Raw genomic sequence first — 25,130 nt, 5'->3', positions numbered from 1 at the left:
AACAATTTAATTCAAACTCCTCACATGGCTTGTTCACATCAGTGACTTTGTCATCAGGAGAGCTGTTTTTTTTGAGTTGCCTAGCAGAGTTTTCCAAAGCACAGCATGTCTACTTATATCTTAAGTTGTTTCAGATACAGCACTTTTTGAATCCATGTGTGACTGGAAATTTTACCTCAAGCTAGATTCCTAGTTGAATTAGAGCAGTCGACTTTTTATTGTATCTCTAGGTTATGTGGTAGCCATAACTTAACCACATACCGTATTTATTTTTCAAGTGATTTTTTAAAAACTTGTTTATGACAGTATCCAGCACCTCAAATGTTCAGTCTTGCCCCCAGGAATGTTTATTAAATTTTTGCTTCCTTTTTTATGATTCTAGCAGGTGACCTTTTTAAGCATCCATAAATACCAGTGATTGATGTTTTTTCAGGCTAAGATATCTTCCCAAATACTAGTTTATTGTTCAAAATAAATTAAGAGAACACCCCTAATTTAACAAACTTTATAAAGATTCAGTTATAAGGTGACTTGTAAAGAAAATTTTGATTACAGTGGTACCTCAGTTTTTTAACGTAATCCGTTCCGGAAGACCATTTGAGTTGTAAAACATTTGAAAACCGAGGCATGGTTTCCCCATAGAAAGTAATGCAAAATAGTTTAATCCATTCCAGAGCTTTAAAAATCAACCCCTAAAACTGCAAATTTAGCATGAATTTTACTATCTAATGATACTGTAGATCCATAAAATTTACGGCGTTTGTAAACCGAAATGTTTGTCATCGGAGACGTTCGAAAACCAAGGTACCACTGTATTTCCTCTTGGTTGTAGATGTACAGGGGAATATAGGTCGCAGTTGTAAATAAGGAGAGATTTAAAATTTAGTAAATGGAAATTAGGCTTTATACAATAAGTTATCTGCAGTAGTGGATTTTAAACTTTAGTGTACATCACCCAGAGGGCTTGCTAAAATACTTTGCTTTGGCCCACTGGAATTTTTGATTTACTGGGTCAGGGATGAGGCCTGAGAGTCCATAATTCTCACAAGTTCCAGATTATGATGTAGTCAGGTACCCTACTTTAAGAAACACTGCTCTACAAAGTACTTAAAATTACATAGGGCAAAATTTTGTCTCCTTTCATAGTATAGGTATCCAAACTTTCCTGTCTGAACAAAACATTACTAATTTCAGAAGAAATAGGAGCTAGGAGTGCACAAGGAATTGGCTGTTGCATTAAATATTCTTTTAATGACACAGATTTCCTGTACGAAAGAAAATTAGTCAATAAAGCTATCTGTTAAAGCAGTCATAAACCTTGGTATCCTTTCAAATTATTTTATAGAGTGAAATTACTGACCTAAAAATTATTGTAAAATGGAAGTATTTACTATTACTTTAGTATTTTCCTTACCAAATAAAAATTTAGAAATAGTACATTGCTGTTGAAAATGTTCTATGGTATTTAGAAATGAAATCTACCTGAATAGGTGAGGTATACAAGCTGGGCTCTGGTTTTGTTGAGATTAAACTTCTGTAAAATAGAAGAATAATCAGCTCTACCACAAGAAGGAGGTTTTAAGATTAATAAATACTAGGAAGTGACCTTTTATTTTAAAATAATAGGTGAACATTGAAAAGTAATATCAAAACTTATTATCAAAAGTTATCTGAGAAATTTAAACGTAAATTGTATTTACCTGAGAAATAAATGGAGCGTATTTGCATAACATTCTTTGTAACTGCATCTTTGAACAGTTTTAAAACAACCAAAACCTCACATTGCTATTATTTCTGTTTATATTTCAAAAATGAATGGTTTAATTTATCAAGAGCCATGCAGGTATTTCACCTGGTAATACGTCTTTTGGAAACTTATCCTAAGTAATAGTACAAATGAAAGAAGTCATAGTGCAAAGCTCTTTGTTCCAGAATTATTTTAGAATAGCAAAACCTTGGAAGCAACCTAAATGTCTGACCATGTGGGAGAAAATCATTTACAACCTAGCTACTGAATGAAAAGTATTTGACTACTTAAAATGTTCATTTTAGAGATTATAGTATAGGACCATGAGGGTAATTCTTAAGATATAGGAGCAGAATATAAAATTACATATTAAACTATAGATGCATATGAAGGAAGGTAGAAGGGAAAATTCAAAAATAAAAATATTAATTTTGCTAGGGTAGTGATTGAATGAATGATTTTTTCCGTACACCTCAGTCATACTGTGTCGTGTGTGTATTTTTTTGGTAATGAACTAGACCATATCAAGTCCTACTTAGGAAGCTAGAGCAATTCTTGACTCGTATTGGATCTGCCCTACAGATACTGATGTCAGGCCTTGTAAGTTTGGGAAATGAGACAAGCCAGAAAACCCCTTTGCTTTCTCCCAAATAGATAACCAAATTCTTCATTTTCCCCCTCACATTTCATAAAACAATTTAATTCGAACTCCTCATACGGCTTGTTGACATCAGTGACTTTGTCATCATGAGAGATGTTTGTTTGAGTTATGTAGCACGGTTTCCCAAAGCACATTGTGTCTACTTAGAAGATTTTTTGAATCCATGTGTGACTGGAAATTTTATCTCAAATTAGATTCCTACTTGAATACACTAGAGCAATTGTTTTTTTATTGCGTCTGTAGGTTATGTGATTTAGAGCTTTGGTTGATTTAGAGCTTCTGTTTCTGCTTATTTGTTATTTAAAGATTATAAGAATACATTCTTGACTACTGTGACATTTATGACAGTTTTGTGTTTTTTTTTAATTCTTAGAAATTCACTTCTCAATGTAGTTATATTTTAATAGTCATGCAGTATGCTTGGATAGAAAGATAAAGTAATGGTTCTTTTTATTTTTCTTTTACAGAAAAGAGCTGATCCTCTCTGGTACTTTAAATCCAATTAAGGATTTACATCTGGGAAAACTGGCCTTAACTAAGTTTCCAAAGAGTCCAGAAACATGGATTCACAGGTATGGTTAAGTGACACCATAGGATTCTTACTTAGGATTCAAAATGACTGGAGGAAACACAGTGTGAAGCACGGTCACACGGTTCAGAGTGTGAATTCTAAAGTCACATTACCTACATTTAACTCAGGATGCCATCACTTGCTACCTATGTCATCTTCAGAAGTTATTTAACCTCTTCAGTTTTTCTCATTTGTAAAATGGGAATAATAAGTACACCTATCTCAGAGTTAATAGTGGAGTTTATTTGATGTGATGCATGTAAACACTGTCACATATTAAATACTCAAATTTTAGCCATTATTAACTATTTGAAGCAGTTATGGACATTGCATTTAGATAATCAACTATAATGAGCAACTTGGGTTTTCTACGTAACTCATTCAGGTGCACTCCTGGTAAAGATGGTTATGGTTAAAATGAACCAAATAAGGAAGATAGGGCAGTTGATGTAAATGGTGTGTGGGCTGAGCTAAAAGTCGCTAACACGATAAATGTGGAGAATATTTTTAGGTTAAAAGTCTGAGGCAGATAGTCAAAATGCACATAAGAACTATTCTCAGAATCCTGGCTGTCTGGAAGCATCTTCCTCTTGGACTCCATGTAACCACCATATTGTGATTAAAGTGAGATGGTGTGAGCATGTGGATTGGGGTCAGTGGAGAAATTCTCTGAAGAAGTCTGTTCTCAGTTTATTAATCCACTTAAATTTTACTTATATCCTGAGCATTTTTAGTATCTTCACGTCAGTTCAAGGTCTCTTACTATAATCTTGCCTTTGGCTAGTCTTGCAAATCAGCTACCGCCAAACCATATGGTCAGTTGTATTTTCTCCCTTAACAGAAATTATGATGGCCGACTTCAGAGGTACATGGTTTTCTGTATAGAGGTCTGGAAAGGAAGGGATGGTGACACGGGAAGGGAATTATTAAATAGGCATCTGTCAATTTATTGGCTTGTCTGATATTTTATAAAGCAAGCTTTTGTTGTTAAGTAAAAAAACTTCCTGTTTTTTGAAAACTGAAAAAATGATTTTCCTACTCAATTTTTTGTACCATTAGGTTGGAAATTTTTAATCTAAAAGAATGCTTTCTTATGAGAAAATATTAAAACTAAAGACATAAAGTGGTTATAGACACTTTTAGTGCATTTTATTTAAACATATGCTAATAAAAATCTTAAATAGACAAGGGTAAAATCTGTGGATAGAGACATTTTAAAACCTTTTTGATGGCCTCACTAATTATATTGTATTTGTTTCCTTCTAGATTCTATACTATGATACAGAGATTTTACTTAATGAAAGCTGTCATAATGTAGCTTCCTGTTTGCAAACAAACAAATACAGCGTGAGGCATGCATATATAAAGACTGCACCATGAGTACTCTCCTAGTGTTTACCAACCATTAATTATACCCTCTTCCTCCCCACCAACCCCCAGCCACCACTGCCAACACACACACCCCCACTTGCCTGTACATTTCCTGGCCAAATGGAGTTTGGGAATTGTCATTTTGGAACTGAAGGTGTTCATTCTCTCTTTGACAGATTTTAACATTTTAGAAAGATTTTGCTTTCCTTTTTGTCCTTTCTGTCCCCCACCCCCATCCATGCTGCTAAAGTTAAGTATGTTCTTAAAAACAAAAACAAAGCACCAATCCCCTCCTTGACCCCCCCCCCACACACTCACACACACACAAACCTGGGCTCATAGACAGGTATTATTTTATATTATCTGTGAATGGAAATTAATAACAAAAATTCTGATTGTTTTCCTCTCTGGTTTATGTTCTTTCCTCATTCTCTTACCCACATGCTACCTTAACAGACGATGGGTGCTACAACAGCTAATTCAGGAAACCTCCTTGCCTTCCTTTGTAACCAAAGGAAACTTGGGAACAATCCCTGCCGAAAGGACACAGCGACTAATACGAGAAGAGATGGAGGTGTGCGGTGAAGCGGCAGGAAGATACCCAAGTAACTACAATGCCTGGTCCCATCGCATCTGGGTTTTACGACACCTGGCAAAGCTGGATGTCCAGGTAGGACTGCTGTTCTATGCCCCTCACGCACTGTCTGTCTGCCTTCAAATCTTCTGGTAGCAGTTCCCCCTTAGAGGAGCTTTACAGGGGGAAAGTAGAGGAACTAATGGCAGCCCAGCAGCCTGGAGAGGATCGTGACAGTAGACACCTCCAGGGAAACCCTGGCAATTGCATTCCTCACCATCATATTTTGGTGCCCTTAAGAACAATGCATTGGTAGAACAAAGGCAGGTTTAAGCAAGAAGGAAGTCTGAGTATAACCCATTTTGCCCTGAAACAGAAAGGGATTATGAAGCCTTATAGAACTGAGTTGGTTCTTTCTTGGTGGTCTTTAGTTCTATGACTTACTGTGCTGGATCAGCTGGCTGTCTTTTCACAACTTCCTCTTTTGGGAGGTAACAGAAGATTTTACCCAGGTGTTCCCAAACTTGGGTGACTATTATATAAATAACATGAGGATTCCTAAGTCCACCCCAGGCCTACTAAATTGGAATGGGGTAGGATTTAGAGGTCAGTATTGTTCACAAGTTTGGGGGATTATTAAGATACAGAGCCAAGTGGGAAACTGTCACAGCCTAATCCTTTCAGTTTAGAAATGAGGAGATGGAAGTTTCCAGAGAATTTTAATGGCTTAGACTTAGCCACAGTTGTGTCACTTATTATTCCTCAGAATGAGAACCCGTTATCCTTGTGCTCCTTCTTACATACTATATATAGCTTTTCTGGTTTGTTTCTTTTCTTGTTTTTTTTTTTTTTCTCCCCCCCCTTTTTATGGTATCAGTGCCATCAGAATTGAGGGTACTTTTCTAAAAGCTTTCCTGGCTTGAGACCATTTAAAGGGGTCAAAATGCTTCAAGTGATGCTTTCAGATTAATGGGGAAACGGTGCTCTAATTTTTGCTCACCACCCCCTTCTTTGTACATCTCCTTTCACAAGTTCCCTCTCTTTTCTTAGCCAGAGATTTCTCCAAGAGAAATAGGAGTTTTCACTTTTGGGAGATTTTAAGCCAACAATTCTAGAAGAGTAGCCATTCCCCTCCAGTTTATATGGCTTTGTTTTGGGAGAGGAAGACACGTAATGGGGTGGAAAGAGCTGACAGAATCACACTGACCTGGGTTCAGATTCTGGCTCTACCAGCTCTGTGTGGAAAGTAATGCTTTCATCTATAAAATGGGGGCTCTACTTTCTGCCTTAGGATTCTTGTGAGATTCTTGTAAGTTAATGTGTGTAAAGTCCTGGGCATCTAATAGTAGAGGCTCACTAAAGTTTCGTTCCTTTTAGTGCTCCACATAGATAGAAAGTTTACGTGAAACTGGCTGCCAGTTTGCTAGGTCAACTCTGCAATTTGTTCATGAAAAAGTATTGAAACCCTATCATTCCCAGACACTGTCCTATACACTGGGTGTGGCATAAAGACAAAGAGCTTGTTCTCAACAAATTGAAAATCTAGTTGAGGAAGCAGATACCAATAGTTACAAAGCAGTGTGACACTTGCAGGTACTATGGGAGCACAGAAATTGCTCCTCGTCCAGGCTGGCTCATTGGAAGTAGCTGTCACAGGGAGGGACGCTGCGTTGTTGGGAGTCTGGGAGGATGAGTACCAGTTGTCTGGTGGGTTGTGGGGACTATGGAGAGCCTAGAGCCAGTCATCTCAGCTCCACAACTTGAGAGGGTGTGGGGGTTGGAGAGGGGCACAGAGAGAGTTGAGGATAAAGAGGAAGGCTGACTCCAGGTGAGCTGAGAAGTCTTTGGAAACTGAACCTTTTAAGGTGGCGTTCCCATAAAATCAGGAACATGGGACCTAGGTGACATTCTTGGTTACTTAAGAACATCTGATGTTGAAAATGAGAACTCATTAGTGGTGTCTTGACTGGGTCCCCTCATAGGCTCACAATCCTAGGCTCACATGTTCTCAGCCTGCCCTGCCCTTGGGGAGATTGTGCTTTTCCTGTCACTACTGTCACTGTAGTGTCTCTCACTGTCAATGAAGAGTGCTGAATTTGCAAAATCCCCTTTCTGTTTTTATAAGTCATTGAGCCTAGCTAAGAGATCATGTCCTGCCATGCTTTGTCTGTTAGAGGAAGTATCACAAAAGTACCAGTAGTCTAGAGCAGCTTAAAAATACATATAAAATGAGCTGGCTTTTTCTTTTTTTTAACTTAGAAAATTAAAAATGACTTTTTAAAGTGCTGGTATCCAGCATTGATGAGGGTATGAAAACAAGCGTTGAAGAAATTGCTGTAATCCTACTGAGGGTCAACATGGCAGCATTTATCAGACTTTAAAAAAAGTGTGTTATCTCTAATCTAGCAGTTCTGCTTCTAGGAATTCCTCCTAAAGAAATAATGGAGATGCAATATGGTTTAGTAATTAAAGGCTCCACTTACTGGTCATGCCGACCTCATTTGCATCCTGACTTTACCACCAACTTGCTGTGTGGCCTTGAAGTTTCTTAGCCTCTATAAGTTTCTTAGCCTCTTTGGTTTCTTCATCTGTAAAATGGAGATAATTCCACCACATCGAGTGATGTAAATTAAGTGGGAGAATCCACATAAAGTGGTTATCACAAGTGCTTATACTAAGCACTCAACAAATACTGGCTTTTATATTAAGTACAGTAGTTGGATATAGAAAAATACTATTTTGTAATAGTGAAAAACTATAATAGAAATAGTCTAACCCTCCAATAATGCGGGATAAGTTACAGTATAATCCATCACATATTGGAACATACTGTTGCTAATAAAAATTTTATTGTGGAAGATTATTTAAAGAAAAATTTTCATTACAGGTTAAGGATGTAAAATAAATATGAGAAGGGCCTAATACAAATTTTTAGTATATTAGCATCATTGAATGTGATTTTTGAAGTGTGTAAATGTGATTTCACAGTGTGTGCGTGTGCGCACGCATGTAAGATACATTTTTTCTGTTTTCTATAATAAGCAAGTTTTCTATTCAGAAAAAAAAGATTAGAGAATTGAGAATGTTTATCAGTGCTATGGGGTGGAATTATGAGAGGTTTGAATATCCTATTTTATGTTCCCTATGATGTTTAAGTGAACATATAGTTAAGTAAATTTTAATATAGTCTTATTTTTGAGGGTGGGGTGGGAGGAAAGACAGCTGAGTAGAACTTATCACTACTAGCCAATTAAAACTTGATATGGTGTATCACCTGAGAAAGCACAGAGGGTCATTTCTCAAAAAAAGATGTACAAATGGCCAATAAAGACATGAAAAGATGTTCAACATCATTAGTCATTAGGGTAATGCCAATCAGAATCACAATGTGATACCATTTCATTCCAAGTAGGATTGCTAAAATTAAAAAGACAGACAATAACAAGTTTTGGAAAGGATGTAGAGAAATTGAAACCCTTATACATTACTGGTAGAAATGTGAAATAGTGCAATCACTGTGGAAAAAGTTTGTCATTTCCTCAAAAAATTAAACATAGAATTACCATATATGACCTTGCAATTCCACTCCTAGGTATAGTATACCCAGAAGAATTGAACACATGTTTATACCAAAACTTGTACAAGAAATGTTCATAGCAACATTTTTCATAATAGCCTAAAAAATGTAACAACCCAAATGTCTTTCTGTGGAATAGATATACAAAATGTGGTATCGCTCTGCAATGGAATATTATTCAGCCATAAAAAAGAAGTGAAATCCTGATCCATGCCATAACATGGATGAACCCTGAAACATGCTGACTGAAAGTAACCAGATTCAAAAGGCCACATATGCATGGTTCTATTAATATGACATTTAGAATAGGCAAAGCAGACTAGTGGTTGCGACAGGCTGGGGGAAGTGGGAATTAAAGGACACCTTATGGGTATAGGGGTTGTTTTGGAGGTGATGAAGATGTTCTGAAATTAGAGAGTAGTGATGGCTGCACAATTTTGAATATACTAAAAACCACCAGTTTATTTTTCAACTTCAAAAATTGGTTCTAAAGTTCATTAGAATAAAGCATCAAAACTAGCTAAGAAATTGTTGAAAAAAGAAAAATAAGGAACACTGTATACCACTATATGTTTAGATGTTTATAGTGTAATTAGTGTTCCTGGCTCAAAAATAGACACAGTAATAGAAGAAAATAGAAAGCCCAGAAACAAATCCCAGTACATAATCTGTAACAGTTTCATTGATGATAAATATGGCATTGCACATAATTGGAGAAAGGATTCTTTGTTCAATTTGTAATACTGATAAGATTGTTTGACTTTTTTTTTTAAATATTTCTTTTTTTTTTAATTAGTTTCAGGTGCACAAGACAACGTAATACTTAGACGTTTATCTTTTATATCCCTCACACTGTGTGAACCCCCGTTCCCCCATCCACTATCCCTCTGACATCACATAGAGCCATTACATTTCCACTGTCTCTATTCCTAATGCTGTACTCCGCTTCTTGTAAATGCATACATACACACACACACACACACACACATGTATATACATACATACGTACATATACATACAAACTTGTAGTTGACATTCATTATTGTTCAGCTTCAGCTTCAGGTGTACAGTGCAGTGATCAGGCATCTACATCTTCCCTGAGATGGTCTCCCTAATGAGACAAGTGTCCATTGGATACCCTACAAAATCTTTACAACATTATTGATTACATTCCCCAAATTAATTTTCAAAACCCCGTGGCCATCTTGTGGTTACTGACTGTTTTCTAATCTCCTCACCTTCCCCCTTATCCGCACCCCCCTCCCATCTAGCACCCCGCAGTTTTTCCTCTGTGTCTCCAAAACTGTTTCTGATTAGTTCATTCACTTATTCTTTTCTTTAGAGTCCACATATAAGTGAGATCATATGGTATATGTCTTTCTCTGTCTGACTTATTTCACTTAACATAATGTTCTCTAGGTCCATCCATGTTGTTGCAAATGGTAAGGTTTCTTCTTTATGGCTGCGTAATACTCCATTGTATAAATGTACCACAGTTTCTTAATCCAGTCATCTACCGATGGGCATTTCGGTTGTTTCCATGTCTTAGCTATCGTGTATAGTGCTGCAATAAACATAGGAGTGCATAAAGTTTTTTGAACTACAATTTTGGATTTCTCCGGATAGACACCTAGGAGTGGAATTGCTAGATCATAAGGTAGTTCCATTTTCAGATTTTTGAGATACCTCCATACTGTTTTCCATAGTGGCTGCACCAATCTGCAATCCCACCAACAGTGCACAAGGGTTCCCTTTTCTCCACATCCGCGCCAGCACTTGTTGTTTGTTGATTTATTGATGATAGCCATTTTGACTGGCGTGAGGTGGTATCTCATTGTGGTTTTCATTTGCATTTCTCTAATGATTAGCGAGTTTGAGCATTTTTTCATATGTCTGTTTGCCATCTGTATGTCCTTTTTAGAAAAATGTCTCTTTATGTCCTCTGTCCATTTTTTAATTGGGTTGTTTGATTTTTTGGAGTTGAGTGAGTTTTTTATAAATTTGTGATATTAACCCCTTATCAGATATATCATTGACAAATATCTTTTCCCATTCAGTAAGGTCCCTTTTTGTTTTATTGATGGTTTCCTTTGCTGTAAAAAAACTTTTTAGTTTGATGTAATCCCACATGTTTATTTTTCCTCTTACTTCCCTTGCGCGAGGGGATATATCAGTAAAAAATCTTACTCTGGGTAATGTCTGTGAAGTTTCTTCCTATATTTTCTTCTAGGAATTTTATGGTTTCAGATCTTACATTTAAGTCTTTAAGCCATTTTGAATTTACTTTTGTATATGGTGTAAGGTGGTGGTCCAGCTTCATTTTTTGGCACGAGTCTGTCCAGGTTTCCCAGCACCGTTTATTGAATAGACTGTCTTTACACCACCGTGCATTCTTGCTTCCATTGTCGTAGATTAAATGGCCATATAGGCATGGATTTATTTCTAGACTCTCTATTCTGTTTCATTGATCTATATGTCTGTTTTTATGCCAGTACCATGCTGTTTTGATTATTGTAGCCTTGTTGTATAATTTGAGGTCAGGTATTGTTATACCTCCCACTTTGTTCTTATTTCTCAAGATTGCTGAGGCTATTCGGGGTCTTTTATGGTCCCATATAAATTTTAGGATTATATGTTCTATTTCTGTGAAAAACGTCGTTGGTAGTTTGATAGGAATTGCGTTGAATATGTATATTGCCTTAGGCAGTGTGGACATTTTAACTATATTAATTCTTCCTATCCATGAACATGGTATGTGTTTCCATCTATTTGTATCTTCTTTCATTTCTTTCTTCAGTGTCTTATAATTTTCTAAGTACAGATCTTTTACTTCTTTGGTTAAATTGATTGATTGACTTTTTAGAAAATAATTGTTAGGTTGTAATCTCATATACTAAACTGAACTCTAAATGGAATGAAAACATACCTAGGAGGAGAAAATAAGGAATTAAAAAATTCAATTGAAGTAATATATTAAGAAAAACATTCACAATATGTAAGATCTCCATTGTATATAAAGATCTTTTACAAACCCACAAGACAAATGATGATTATCACAAATAGTAAATTAGGCAATTTATGAAAGAAGAGAATTACGCAAAACAGGCAATTCATAAAAGAAGAAACAAAGGAAAAATAAGTGAATAGGTAAAAACATTTAGCCTTAGTGATAATTAAGAAAATATAAATTGAAATATGATATTTCATTTATTAAATTAGTGATTAAATTGGTGAAGAATATAGGAAATAGATATTAAGATATACTTCCAATAGGAATATAAATTATACAGCCTTTCTGGAGGGCACTTTGACAGTATATATCAAGAACTTTACAATATTTTCCTCACTGTTCCAGTAAGTATACTTCTAGAAATTTCTCCTAAATAACTAAGATTTGAACATAGATTTACATATGAGTATTCATTAGAGTGTTTACTTATATAAGATTGGAAACAAAATGAGGGAATGGTTAAATTGTGATCATCTTTAGGATGAAATACAGAAAAGTTAAAAATTATGATACAGAGTAATATTTAATGACATGGGAATATATTTATAGTTTACGTGGAATAAAATCAGTATAAATGAGTATCCCAAATTGGTTTTAAAAATAAACTATGCGCATACATGCATAGAAAAAAGCTGAAATGTTGATTATGTGCCAGAATGTTAAAAGTGGTTATCACTGGCCAATAGAATATTGAGTGATTTTTTTTTTTTGCTTCTTTATATTCTATATTTTAAAAATTTCCTGTAATGATCATTTTGTATCACTTTTATAATCAGAAGAAAAACCAAATGTTATTTTTAAAAATTTATAAGATTTGTGTCATACGTATATGAGAATGAGTACTTTCATTAGTCTTTCATTTTAAACCTGTTTTCCTTGTTTCATAGCCCTGCTTCTATAGTTTTCTTGTAGTTTTTTTACTCATTTGTTTTTTTTATCTGGAACCTTGGAAAAGAATAGTTTAATGTATATCATTTAAAGGTCATTTATTTTGTCAGTACCTTCCATGTAAACTCTTTGTGCAGTGTCTTTAAGATCACTTAAAAATAATTGTCTTTTTTTATCATTGCCTATATCTATATACTTTTTTATTCTAGTAAGAAAAAGCTCTGAAATTCCTATTAAAGTTTCTTCTCTAAGTTAGTATGCGTCTTATTTTAGGGAAAAGGATATAGTGGATTTTTCTCTTAGAAAGTCTGAGAAAAAATTTTAAAGGAATTAAGTTGATTTTGCTGAAAAACTTTCATATATCGGCTATTTTTTTTGCTTCAAAATTCCAATAAATTCCAATTTTTATATGTAGAAATATGCAGTAAGAAATAATTTAAATGTTTTTCATGTTACATAAATTCCTTTTAAATATGTTTTATACTGTTTTCAAAGAAGCTGCACCAAAATTTAAAATCTGCTATATTATAGCCTTAATGTCCTGCAGGTTAATTCTTTAAAAATGTAATAACCTTAAGATTAGTTTTTGTTTTTGTTTTTTTTTAATTTTAAGTAGAAGTTTATATGGTGCTATTTTGTTCACCTTTTAAATTAAATAAACAGTCTTCTTTTTCATTTTTCAGTGACTCACCAGCAGTAGCCTCTAGAATAAATTTATGTGGCTATGAAGAAAACTGTAGAATTTAAAGGAGACGATTAAAACATTTCCCTGATATAACTTGACCATCCTAGCTGGGAGTAATCTATTCCTTTGTACCAGTCACTTCATTCATTAAATTGTTCATTTATTCAGTCATAAAATACTTACATGTCCATTCTTATGCCAATGGGTAGAGTGATGGAAACATAATTAGGAACGAATAAATATCTTAAAAGAACTGTAGAGTTTGGTGGGGATGAAAAGATGTACAGAAAATTCTGTAGTATATATGGCTGAACACACCAGAACTATGGAGATTCAGAAGAGGGAAAGATTTCTTCTAGGGAGAAAAAGAGACTTTTGAGAAGTGGAGAAACGGGATCTTGGTATAGAAGAAGGCATTTGTCTGGGACCCTTAACAAACAGGTAAAGGAACCTGTGCTGCCTGTCCTGTTCACTGTTGACAAGTCTATGTCTTTTTTCCTTAGCTGGTCTGGAAGTCCTCTGATGGAAGGCAGTAGGCCCGTGATATGTCTTTCACTGCTTAGAACCCGTTTGCGTTTGCTGCCTGTCAAAAGACATTGCCAGATTACTTTTTCATGCTGCCTTTTTTATCATTCCATTTGAAATTCTTTAGTTTGCAGGATTGATAATACAAAGACTTAATTTTGTCTATCTACTTTAAAAAACCTTTTATCATTTATGTTAAGTGAGTTTGAGACAAACAGTGCAAGTTATGCGCTCTTGAAAAGTCCTGTTATTTATGCGTCATGTTTTTGTACTGAGCCCTTAGAATTAAATAGTGAACAAAACAGACATGGTCTCTGCCCTCGTGGCACTTAAAGTGAAGAACAAATAATCAAGTCTAGTTGAACAAATAATAAGTTACATATAGTACATGTTCATTAAATTTAGAGAAAGTTTACATCAAGTAACCTCTGAATTTATGTTTTCCTTTCAACATCAGCATTACTTGTAAACACCCTAATGTTCATCATTATTTAGAATATGGCTCTTCGTTGTGTGTGCCAATCAGAATTGGATTGATCAAGGTCCAGGAAAAGAATGACAAACAAGTCCTTAAATTCTGTGGCATATACTAAAAAAAATCTATTACTATATAGGGGAAAGGGGAAACTAGCATTCACTGAGCTTCCATGAAGTGACAGCACTGTGTTTGAACATTGTATACAAAATATTGGTAGGAATGGTATTGTCTGAAAAAAACAAGGAACTAATCAAGGAGAAATCCAAGACATTAATGGAGGAAGAAAAACCTTTGGCATTTTCTCATCTTCCCTTTTTTCTTCCTACAAGATTCTTCTTGATGAACTATCTTCTACTAAACACTGGGCGTCCACACATGTTTCAGACCACAGTGGATTTCACTACCGCCAGTTTTTGTTAAAGTCTTTGATTAGCCAAACTGTGAAAGACAGTTCTGTGTTGGAAAAAAACCCTTTGAGAAGTGAGCCAGCCCTGGTTCTTCCAAAAGATGAAGCAGCAGCAGCTTCACCAGAGAAACCAAGGATAACTATTCCCCATCTTCTAGAAGAAGAAGTTGAATTCAGCACTGATCTTATTGATTCCTACCCAGGGCATGAAACCCTTTGGTGTCACAGGTAAGAGAAGGGAAAATTCATTTCCTGGAGGAAACTGTGTGTGTCCTTACGAGAGCTACAGAAGGTCTTACATATTATACAAGCCAGTTTTCTATTGATTCATTGCCCTTAGGCAATTTATGTGCTATAAGTTATATCCTCTATAAAATGGGCATGTTATACTCCCTGTCTACTCCAGAATATTCTGGGGAAATGGATAGAATTATCTTTTAAGGGCTTAGAGTTGCTAATATGAATGGTGAGACATAACCACCTAGAACCTATGTAGTTTACCTTATTGTGTACAGTAGATGTGCACCCCACTGTCACATTTTTGGAGATTAGGCACACATCTTCATTTTTAACAAATAATTCTACGTGATTCTAAGGGCAGGAGAACTGCTCTTAGTGAAAGAACAGGAATTGTGTCTTGTAAAATACTTTGCTTAGGGCCCAGCACTTTCCTACTGCACGTGGATGTTTAATGAGACCGTAGTGATGGATTTAGGGGAAGTTCAGATGGTTTCTAAATAAAAGACCAGCTGCCACAGGTTGTTCTTATTCCAGTATTGGATAGAGGACATGGGCTAAACCTCTAGAGGTGCAGTTTGAGCCCCTTGTTTCTGAATCACTTGTCTGGGGATATCAATGAGGTTTAGTTTTGCTTTTGTGTTGTATTTTAATTTATAGCAAAGATTGGGCTAAGACCTATTTCTAGTTTAATAATTATAGTCTCCAAAGAGTAATGACTCCAAGTGACTGTCATTATCTCAGTCAATGCTCTTTAAAAACCTTTGGCATGAAAGTCTTTCTCACAAACAATCCAGTAATCTGCGTTTGTAACACTTGTCCAAACACCCAGAGACTTCATCGTAACTTCTCTTCCTCCTTCCCTCAGATAACTCTGGGTTACAAATGCAGCAATGAACTGAGGATTGTATATTTTGAAATTATCAACTGACTTTGTTTTTCCTGAAAAGCTTGACTTTGTAATGTGATGTTTCTTTTCTCTGTTCTCTTCATTCCCCTCCTATTTCACAGGCGGCATGTTTTCTACCTTCAGCATTATTTAAATGGTAGGTTTCCTCACAACGTGACCCAGTTGTCACCTGGAGACAGCCCTGGGGGGACTTTGAGTGACTTGCACCACATCCCAGCAGGCCCCCGCACATCTCAGGCAATGGAGGTAGATGGACTGAGTGACTCTAGCAAGCAAGGCTATTCCCAGGAAACGAAACGCCTGAAGAGGACCCCAGCTCCAGATTCCCTAGGCCTGGAAATGGAGCACAGGTTCATCGATCAAGTATTGTCCACCTGCCGGAACGTAGAGCAGGCCAGGTTTGCCAATGCATATAGGAAATGGCTGGATACTTTGAGTCAATGAAAGAGATGGACTATTCCTGCAAGGTTCCCCTTTTAGTGCAATATTGCTTTCCTTTCTTATTTACATAGTTGCATGAACTATTTGCTGTTGTTAGCTACCTATATGTTCTTCATCTTTACCTTAAAGGTCCATAGTAAATCTTTCACTTAATTTTTTTTGTTAAGAACTGGCATTTCTTTGGGGATAAAATAATTGTGTAGTTCCTTCCTGCTTAAACAGTGAGTCTTATTTTTTTCTTTGTAACTTCTCATTCTTTATATTTCTATACTTCTATACTTCTAGAAGAAGCCTGTATTTCTAGGCTTCTTCTCATTTGGTTCTTCTAGGTGGTTCACACATACCTCTACCCACCTCAGTGCAATTGATGCATAGACTAATTTTTTAATTAAAAATGTATGTTGTAGTTCAGCTTAAAAACAAGACAAATGCAAAATTATTCAATATAATTGTTGTTTTGCGAATCAAATGGCCAGATGAGTGGATAAGTTAAAGTATAAACCATTTCTTTCTCTACCAGTAGCATGTTCTACTCAAGTTATAGACCAAGATAACCAAAGTCAGCAGTATTGAAATTTATATGAAAAACATGCTTCCAACGTAACCCATTTTTTAAATGGTTATTTTAAAAGAAGTAATTTTAAGAATTTATGTAATTGTAGTACTAGAAAATTATTTTTATGACTAGTTTTGTAGATTGTTTTTACCTCAAATTTGGTATATGCCAAAAACACTCAAGTCGGCCCTTAAAAAAATCTTTAAAAAAAAAAACGCTGGAATGCCATTTTTGAGTTATTACTACTTTCTTTCCAAATTCATCATAAAAAATGGGAGAAATATGCATAGAAATGTATCCATAAAAATCTTTTTTTAAAAAAATTTAAGTTATTGAGGATACACTGGATAAAATACAAAATTTTAATGAAGTGGTTTTTAGAAGTTTACTGGCAAAAGCCAGGGAGAAAAAATAGTTTTGAAGGTTAGTTCTTCAATCTTTATTTTAGAAAATAAAAGCAATTAAAAAACTTTGATATAAACTTATCAGGGATGAGGTACCAAAGTATCCACCTTATAGCTGTATCTTATCTTTTCAATAACAAGGGCTGGGTTTTTCAGGTTGGTGAGGCGGGGTGGGGGAAAGGCCAGGTAATGTCTGATGTCTACTTTATACTTATTATATTTACTCCTTCATAAATGGTCTGCCTTGTTTATTTCTATATACCTTTCTCTTTATTTTCCCAGTCCATTCCATCCTTTTTGTTACTTTCACTTTTGCGTATTTTTCCTTATTTCAGAGATACGACTGAAGATATTCTCCTCCCTATTTCCAATGAATTCCATGCTCCATTAAACACATACACACACGCGACACATACACAAAATGTGAATATGACCTGCTCCTTTGAAAGTTCCCCTAATGACGGAAGCTGTCTTTTGCCCTGCATGTGTGCAGAATGCGAGTAACAGTGGCAGAAACAAGTGTGATCAGCATGCCTGTGCTCCTTTTCACGTGCTAGGTCACCTGTATGGTGAAGAGACAGGCAGGGAAGGCAGACCTCCCTTGTCTCACTGTTATGGAGACCCTTGACTGGAGGGAGGCACATTGCCTTAGGGAAAAGAGGAAGTCCTTAACCTTGCGCGTCATGGTTTTGTTGAGTGGTAAACTGTTGAGTGAGACAGGAACACCAGAACAGGCCTGGCTCCTGTAGACAGAAGCTGCTCTTCTCTCTTGGGGCAAAAATTACCCTTTTGTAGCTTTTATAGTATTTTGGTGAGAAAATAATTCCATTATGAACATAATTCCATGGCTCTTTGTATTCAAGGCATATTTTGAATCAGATACCTCAACGTCTACCTAGACTTCTATGGATAAAATCATTAGTTTATGATCTTCAGCACCTGCAGGGTTTGGGGGTTAACTACACAAAGCTGACATGGCAGATGCAGCCCATTCCACTAACACATGTTGCCAACTTCTGGCCTCACTCAGTATTACCTTGATTTTAAGTATCCCAAGTAAGAGGGCTTCTTATGTTTTGATGTTAGAGTGTCAGGACATGGGTGTAGACAATACCCTGTGAAACACCTAAATATTATAATGCTCCACATCTTTCTCTGCCTTCCACAGAGTATCTTATTAACTGCCCTCGTGTGTTTTAAGGCTCTTAACCCACCCCATTTTGAAGACCTGCAGTCCTTTACTGTATCTTGGTCTGTCTCTCTAATAGTTTTAAGTAGGGGGTGAAAATACAAATATCCAAAGGGTACTGTTTGTCTGTGACTTTTGTGTGCTACTTTATTTCTAAAATTTTCATTTTTTCAAGTGATCATTCACAAAAACCTAGTATTGCCCTATATCATATTTTCTTTCCCTAAATGGTTGACACCTAAACTCACTAGCTGTAGCATGATAATATTTCTTTGACTGATGAGCTCATTTGGTGGAAAGGATGTGTGTATTTTCACGGATTTGTCAATCTTTACTTATTTTTGTACAAATATGTTGTTAAAAGAAGAGATGGTTTCTATTGACACACATTTCATCAAATTTTCACTGGAAGAATAGTAGGCCATTGTACTATCCTGTGGATCAAGAATACTACTGACATGCAAAAAATAAGTTGGTCAGTGTTTTCACTGCCACCCCTCCACCCCACCTTTTTTTTAGTATACCTGTTTTGGTAACACGGTGTTCACAGATTCTGCTGCATGTTGTGAAGAGTCATTAAATATTTATTAAATGAATGAATGATTACCTGTTTGAAGAGGGGAAAGATTGATCATGAGTGATGGATAAGAGCGAGCTATGATTGAGAAATTGATAGGATTAGAGCAGTGGATTGTGAATGAATGATGTAGTCTAGCTTCACCATACTTCAGTGAAGCTGTTGCATGTAGAATAAGTTAATTTTTTTTCCATTTAACTGCCTTGTTTAAGCTTGTTAAATCCCATCCAAGAAGTGCAGCTCTATGATTATCAATTAACTGTACTTTAATATATATTAAAAATTCATAGAACTGATCAATCCCATTTGAATTAAGAACACTACTTTCTGTTCATTTATGATGTTGGAGGACAGATCTTGCCAACACAGCCAGAACCACTTGGGGCATCGGAAGAAATTCTTTGATTTCAGAGACTTCTTGATCTGTACCTGGAGTGGGTAGTCATTTTGTGCTTTTCCTTTTCTCCTCCTCAACTTGCACTGTGGCCCTTTTAGATCTATCATAAACTTGTGTCCGTTTTTTAACGTAAGGATTTGATACCTATTAATGTCCCCTTTTTCTTTTCTAGGTTTTAACATTTTATTACTTTTCTGAAAACTCTGGGCCCAGCTTTTCGGTCATTTTTATTATTCCTATGGTATGGTTCTAATACAAATTGAAGGCGTCATTATTAATAGGACTAAACGGACATGGGTGGTCAGTAAAAGCCACTTAAATCTTCCGATAAGGGCTTATGTGACACAAGATGCGGAAACACAAGTTCTTGAATTTTTATGGAGCATTTTGTAGGACAGCATATATGGTGGTAGACTTTGTGTCATTGAGATATATTCCAGTCATACAACTCATGCTTGTTGAGACACATTCGTGTGTGTGTGTGTGTGTGTGTGTGTGTGTCTAAAGAAAACTTTAATATTACTGAGAACAAACTGTCAGTCTAGTAATTTTCTCTTATGTAGCACAAGATGGTATAAAAGACACAGGCTAAATACAGTTTAGGAGTACAATTACCACTTGTACAGTAATCGAATCTCTACCTTAGTACCCTGAATTACGGACGATGCTACACATTTAGTTATCAAAGGAAGTAACATGTAATAATCTTTTTTTTTGCATAAAGTTTTTGTAAGCTTATAGTTATTTTGTTACTAGAAAATTATATTTTAAAACTTTTAGATATTAAAGTATGCTAGAAAATTTGAACAGCATTGTAATAACTGAACCTTTTGTCTTCTGAATACATTTCTCAAATAGGTAACTGTTGCAAAACCTAGCACTTGACATGCTGCTGCCTCCCCCTGCCTGGGTCTATACTCCATAATGTGCGCCTGTTTCCTGGAGAAGTGCAAGGAGGCACAGCAAAGCTTAGGCAAATTCAGTGAGCAGGAAAACTCAACCTGAGAATTCTACTTAACCATCACACAGTGTCTTTTAAAAATAACTATACATACTGTGTTAATTCGAGTGCCTTTTTTACTTTTGGGGGGAGCAAGATTATATTTCAGTCTAATGTTTAGGTAGAAAACAGAAGCTAGAAGTTTTATCCGTTCATTGCGACTCACTCTATTCCAGTTGCTAGGCAGGCTCCCTTAGAGTATTGTACCCTCTTGAGATACTGATACGGGCAGGTAGGATGTTTTGGCTTGTATTTCTTTAGTTATTATGTTTAAGTACCCTACCAAGAAGAACTGGTTCTTTTTAGGGGATGGGGCATCACATTTAGAGGATGACACGTGCATAAACATCAACCTGAAACCTGTGCAGCCTGCGTTCAAAGGGAAACAGTGGCTCTCTGCCCTAAAAGAAAAGCCATACAGTTTTCCCAAATGAATACTTTGCCTCACTTTAAGGACTTAAAGAATTCCCTCCCAAATCCAGACCTATGTAAGATAGTTGAAAAGGGGGGGAAATGGGGCCCTTATGCTTTCAAATATTGGAGGAAAAGAAGTGAACACCGAGATGAAATTTAAAATATGGCATTTTATGTATTTGGGTATGGGAAGGGGAAGGATAGGAATTCCATATTTCAAGATAGCAAATACTTTTTAATTGTAATTTCCTAAAAATATATAGCTATAGATTCCAAAGTGCTTTTCAGAGGACTGTTAACTAATACTATATTCTAAATGGCAGCAATACGTCATGGTCATCGTTGAGACAGAAAACCATCGTGTCAGTTGTGGCTCCATGGTGGGGTGAGCCTTAGGCTCCCCGTTTGGACCTCTGTGGTCACCAGGCCCTGCTGACACTGTAAAACCAAGCTCCTTGCTGAAAGAGAGAGACAGACAGAGACAGAGACAGAGAGCAGTGACTTAGCTATGAAACCTTGTGCTTCCATGAATATTAACTATCCATAGTTTGTGCTTTCTGGACAATCATACGGTCCACAAAGCTCACCCTGGCATTTGTTTTATTAGTCTATTATTATTCCTCAGGGTGTAGAAAATTTAGTCAATTTAGGACAAAATTTTATATTCAGTGGCAAAAAAAAAAGGGGCAAACATATGCTAACTATATTACTAGTCCTTAAAATCGTAGTGTACGTAGTCTTTTTTATAAAACACTAGCAGTGCAGCAGCACGCGATGCTCGTGACTGCCTCGTCGCTCATCTCACTGCGTTAACCCCCGTGGCTCCATTAGGAGTGTTCCCTTCCACCTGTCTTCCAGAGACGTGCTTTCTGTAGTGTCTTATTTTTCATGTTTGGCAGTGGTAGGTGGGGGTGTTTCAGTGGACAGCAGTCTCAATTTTTGAATATTCTGTTGAGGAAAAGGATTACTATTGGTTTTTCAAGTAACAACTATTTTGCCTCTTGAAACTTCAGTTTCCTGAAAAGAGTGTTTTCTGTGCAAACCCTGTATACGTTCAGTACATTGCATAATGCCTTGCACTTTGTAGGATTTCAACAAGTCAGAATTGCTAAACGCTAGAAAATTGGAACAGATTTATCTGTGTCACCGCCATTGTACACATCCTTAGCTTTAGGGGAGATGCAGTATCGTGCATGAGACGCACAATCAGCTTGAGATATACAAGGCGACGATTGCAAGTGGGATTTAGATACTTTTCAGGCATATATCTTTGTGTGTACACATGTCCGTATGTATATACATTTAAATGAGATTTGGAACTTGAATTTCTGTAGTGCTTTTACGAAGAATTTTATCCGAAGGATTTTTATTTTCGTATCTGCTTACAAGGCAGTTTTCTTAATTAGACCAGCCCCTTCAAAGAAAGTTGGAACCCTAACACAAGTGCCCACTTGTCTTACTTAACCAGATATTTGTGTAAACTGTTTATATATTAAGTCTTGGGTTGCTCACAAACCATGATATTTCTGCTTTTCTTCCTTTAGGGAATCAGCCTTAATTTTATGTATGGCAGTCACTACCCTCAAAGTACTATGCAGCATACTTCAGATGTTCGTTTATATTTATAAAGTGATCAGTGATAAAGTTGAGGTTTTTTAATGTCAGAGATGAACAATTTCACATGTCCAGATGTTGATTCACACAGCATTTTCTTAAAAATGCTCATATATTACCCTGTCTCACAAATGTCATCTTGCATTTGAGGCAGGTATTTTTTTCTTATTGGTTAAGGAATGAGAGATTTGAGTGCAGTCATAGTAGGTGCTCAATAAATATGTAGTCCATTATTGACCTAATGTCAAAATAACTGAGCTTTCAGAAAGGAAACTGTTGTCATCTTTCGCTGAGAAGTATATTTTTAGAGTAATATATGTTTGAAATTGAAAAATTGTATCATTTGACATGAATTTTCAGGCTTTTATTTAGATTGGAGTTAGTAATGTAATAAAAATATTGTTTATGTAGAACATGGACTGAAGATAGGAGATGTGAAAAGTTTAGTATCTTTTTGTGCAAGGCACATTAATAAATGTGATTCAATGTCTTAGTAGGTTGCTGAACTCTAGAGAGAACTACTGTAGTCTTCTGCAATCAATGTCTATGTTGGTATATCCAATATTACCTGGTTTAAGTTCTGTTTATTTTTCCCTAAATCTTGGTTGCTTTCCAGTGTCTTAAAAGTGGTGATGGTAAAATATGAAGTTTAATTAAATAACTTCTTACTGCTTTTCTCAGAACGTCTTTAAAATGAAGGAGAAATTTTTCTGAATGATATAGTACTTTCAGAATCTGTTAATTTGTGGCTTTCAGAGTTTGACAGTTTACGTAGTGGAAACATTTAAAAGTTAAAAGACAAACAAGCATTCCAACCTGAGCTGTGAGGAGCAGAGTGTGTAGTTACAAGTGTAATCATGTATTGGCCCCTGGAGAATTTCCTGATTTCTGACTTAGATGCTGGCTTCTGACTGAGACCAGGTATCTATTGTTCCTCGGAAAAATAACAGAATGGGTAACTAGATTTACTTGTGTTTGAGTTGGACAAAATAAAAGATGAGGTATTGTAGGTAGGCCTACAAAATAAAAGATGGGGTATTGTAGGTATGCCAAATATTTATACACTCCACTGTCAAAACTTGAATAAAAAGGTGGGGAGAGAAAATTATAAAAGGTCAATGATTTTTTTTTAATAGCTTCTAAATTTTTTAATACAAGTCTCTTGGACGCTAGGCAGTTGCTTACTTTAACGCTGAATGACTTACTTAAGGGATAGTTCTCAGATACTGTATTCTGCTATTAGAATTCATCATGCATGTTAATTTTACATTGCTTGAAGATGTTCCCCCAAAATGGAGTATTTAAGTTGCAGTCAATATTGTTTTAAGATTCTCTTATAGGTTATGGTTTAAATGGACAAGTTACATATAGGATCTGTGGTGCAAGGTCAGATCCTGGGCATTAAAGATCAGTTTGGCTAACTTACTTACTGAGGATACTAATTGTCTTCACTCGGATTGCACTGCTGTTTTTTTAAAACTACTCCCCCCACCAAGAAAAAAACCAGTCTACATTGAAGTTCCTTTAGCTTTCACCATATGCTAACTGAAATCTTTTTAAGCACTAAATATTTTGTGAATCCGTTTTACACTTAAAAATGTATAAGTTGCGGAGGAATAAAAATAAATTATGCATTAAGGTATGTGCAGAGTGTGCTTGTGATGTTCTGGAAGTTAGTACTCCAGAGTGCTAATTTCTAAGGCTAATGTAATGATTAGACATTACTTATACCAGCTCTGTCGAATAGAAATAAACGTGAGCCACGTATGTAATTTTTAATGTTCTAGTAGCCACATTTTTTTTAGAAGGTCAAATTAACTTTGATATTTTATTTAACCCAATATGTTAAAAATATGATTGTTTCATTATGTAATCAATATAAAAAATATTGAGAGATTTTACCTTCCTTCTTTTCCCACGTGAGTCTGCAAAAGTCAGTGTGTATTTTGCACTCACAGCACATGTCAATTCTGACTAGCTACATGTCAAGTGCTCAAATAGCTGCGTGTGGCTAAGGGCTACTATATCGGACAGTGCAGACTCATAGGGTACAAAATATGACTTTATTTTCAATTGGGAGATGATGAAGTAGACATGAAATTCTGGTACTTTAAAAATTATTTAGTATACTTAGAAAAGTACCTAATAGAATTATCCACTCCTTTTCCTTCATCTTCATTTTAAACTTGCTCCAGAAGTAGACTCAATCTGTTTCAATTTGCCAAACATTATTTAAGGAGGAAGAAATTCCATGCCATGTAAAATACCATGATAGGCAAATTATAACAACACATTATTAACACATTTTTCAGTGTGTTCACTAAATTCTGTTTTATTCCTTCAAAATAGCTTAAATTGCATGTTACTTGTGTATCTGTACCTATTTTGTTTTTATATTACTCTTATAATACAATAATGTGTATTAACAAACAGCCCTAGGATTCTAATCTTCCTATGCAGCTGTCTTCCAGTACTTACTGGTACACTTACTAAGTTGTGATAAGTGGCAGAAAAGTAGAAACGAACCATTCTTTTCATTAGATTTGTTTTTATCATGTGACCATGTACCAAGCCAGCTATAAATTATTGTATTTCTGTAGAATATGGAAAATAGTGTTTATGTCTTATCTTTGCTAAATGTTGCAATTTCTAAGTAAAACTTTTCATCTCCTAAAATGAGCGTTAAGTGTGATTTTATTTGTACTTGTGGTGTTTTAAACTCAACTCCAGTCTGCCAAGATGTCCTGTTTAACTGTTGTGATGGTGGTGATGGGTGGAGGTTTGAGCTGTTGTCCAAGTGAAACCAATGATTTGATTACCTACATTTGTAGGAATAATGAAGAGTGTTACTTGTGTCTAGGACATGAAAGAAAGATCAAACAAATTGCAGAAGTTGTC

General features: G+C 35.7%; 1 protein-coding gene across 1 annotated transcript in view; it reads left to right on the top strand.

Annotated features, from left to right (window-relative positions):
• PTAR1 (protein prenyltransferase alpha subunit repeat containing 1) overlaps window positions 1-24,908 on the top strand; it is a 47,159-nt gene extending 22,251 nt beyond the window's left edge. The window contains exons 4-7 of the mRNA XM_033123008.1: window positions 2,876-2,980; window positions 4,807-5,020; window positions 14,417-14,721; window positions 15,742-24,908. Coding sequence (XP_032978899.1) covers window positions 2,876-2,980; window positions 4,807-5,020; window positions 14,417-14,721; window positions 15,742-16,084 — 967 coding nt within the window. The 3' untranslated portion in view covers window positions 16,085-24,908. The remainder of the gene's footprint in view (window positions 1-2,875; window positions 2,981-4,806; window positions 5,021-14,416; window positions 14,722-15,741) is intronic.
• Window positions 24,909-25,130: the final 222 nt, after the last annotated feature.

Source organism: Rhinolophus ferrumequinum, chromosome 12, assembly GCF_004115265.2.
Source record: "Rhinolophus ferrumequinum isolate MPI-CBG mRhiFer1 chromosome 12, mRhiFer1_v1.p, whole genome shotgun sequence".
Taxonomy (NCBI): Eukaryota; Metazoa; Chordata; class Mammalia; order Chiroptera; family Rhinolophidae; genus Rhinolophus; species Rhinolophus ferrumequinum.
The sequence above is the reverse complement of the archived record's forward strand: the minus strand, read 5'-3'. Positions and strand labels throughout refer to the sequence as shown.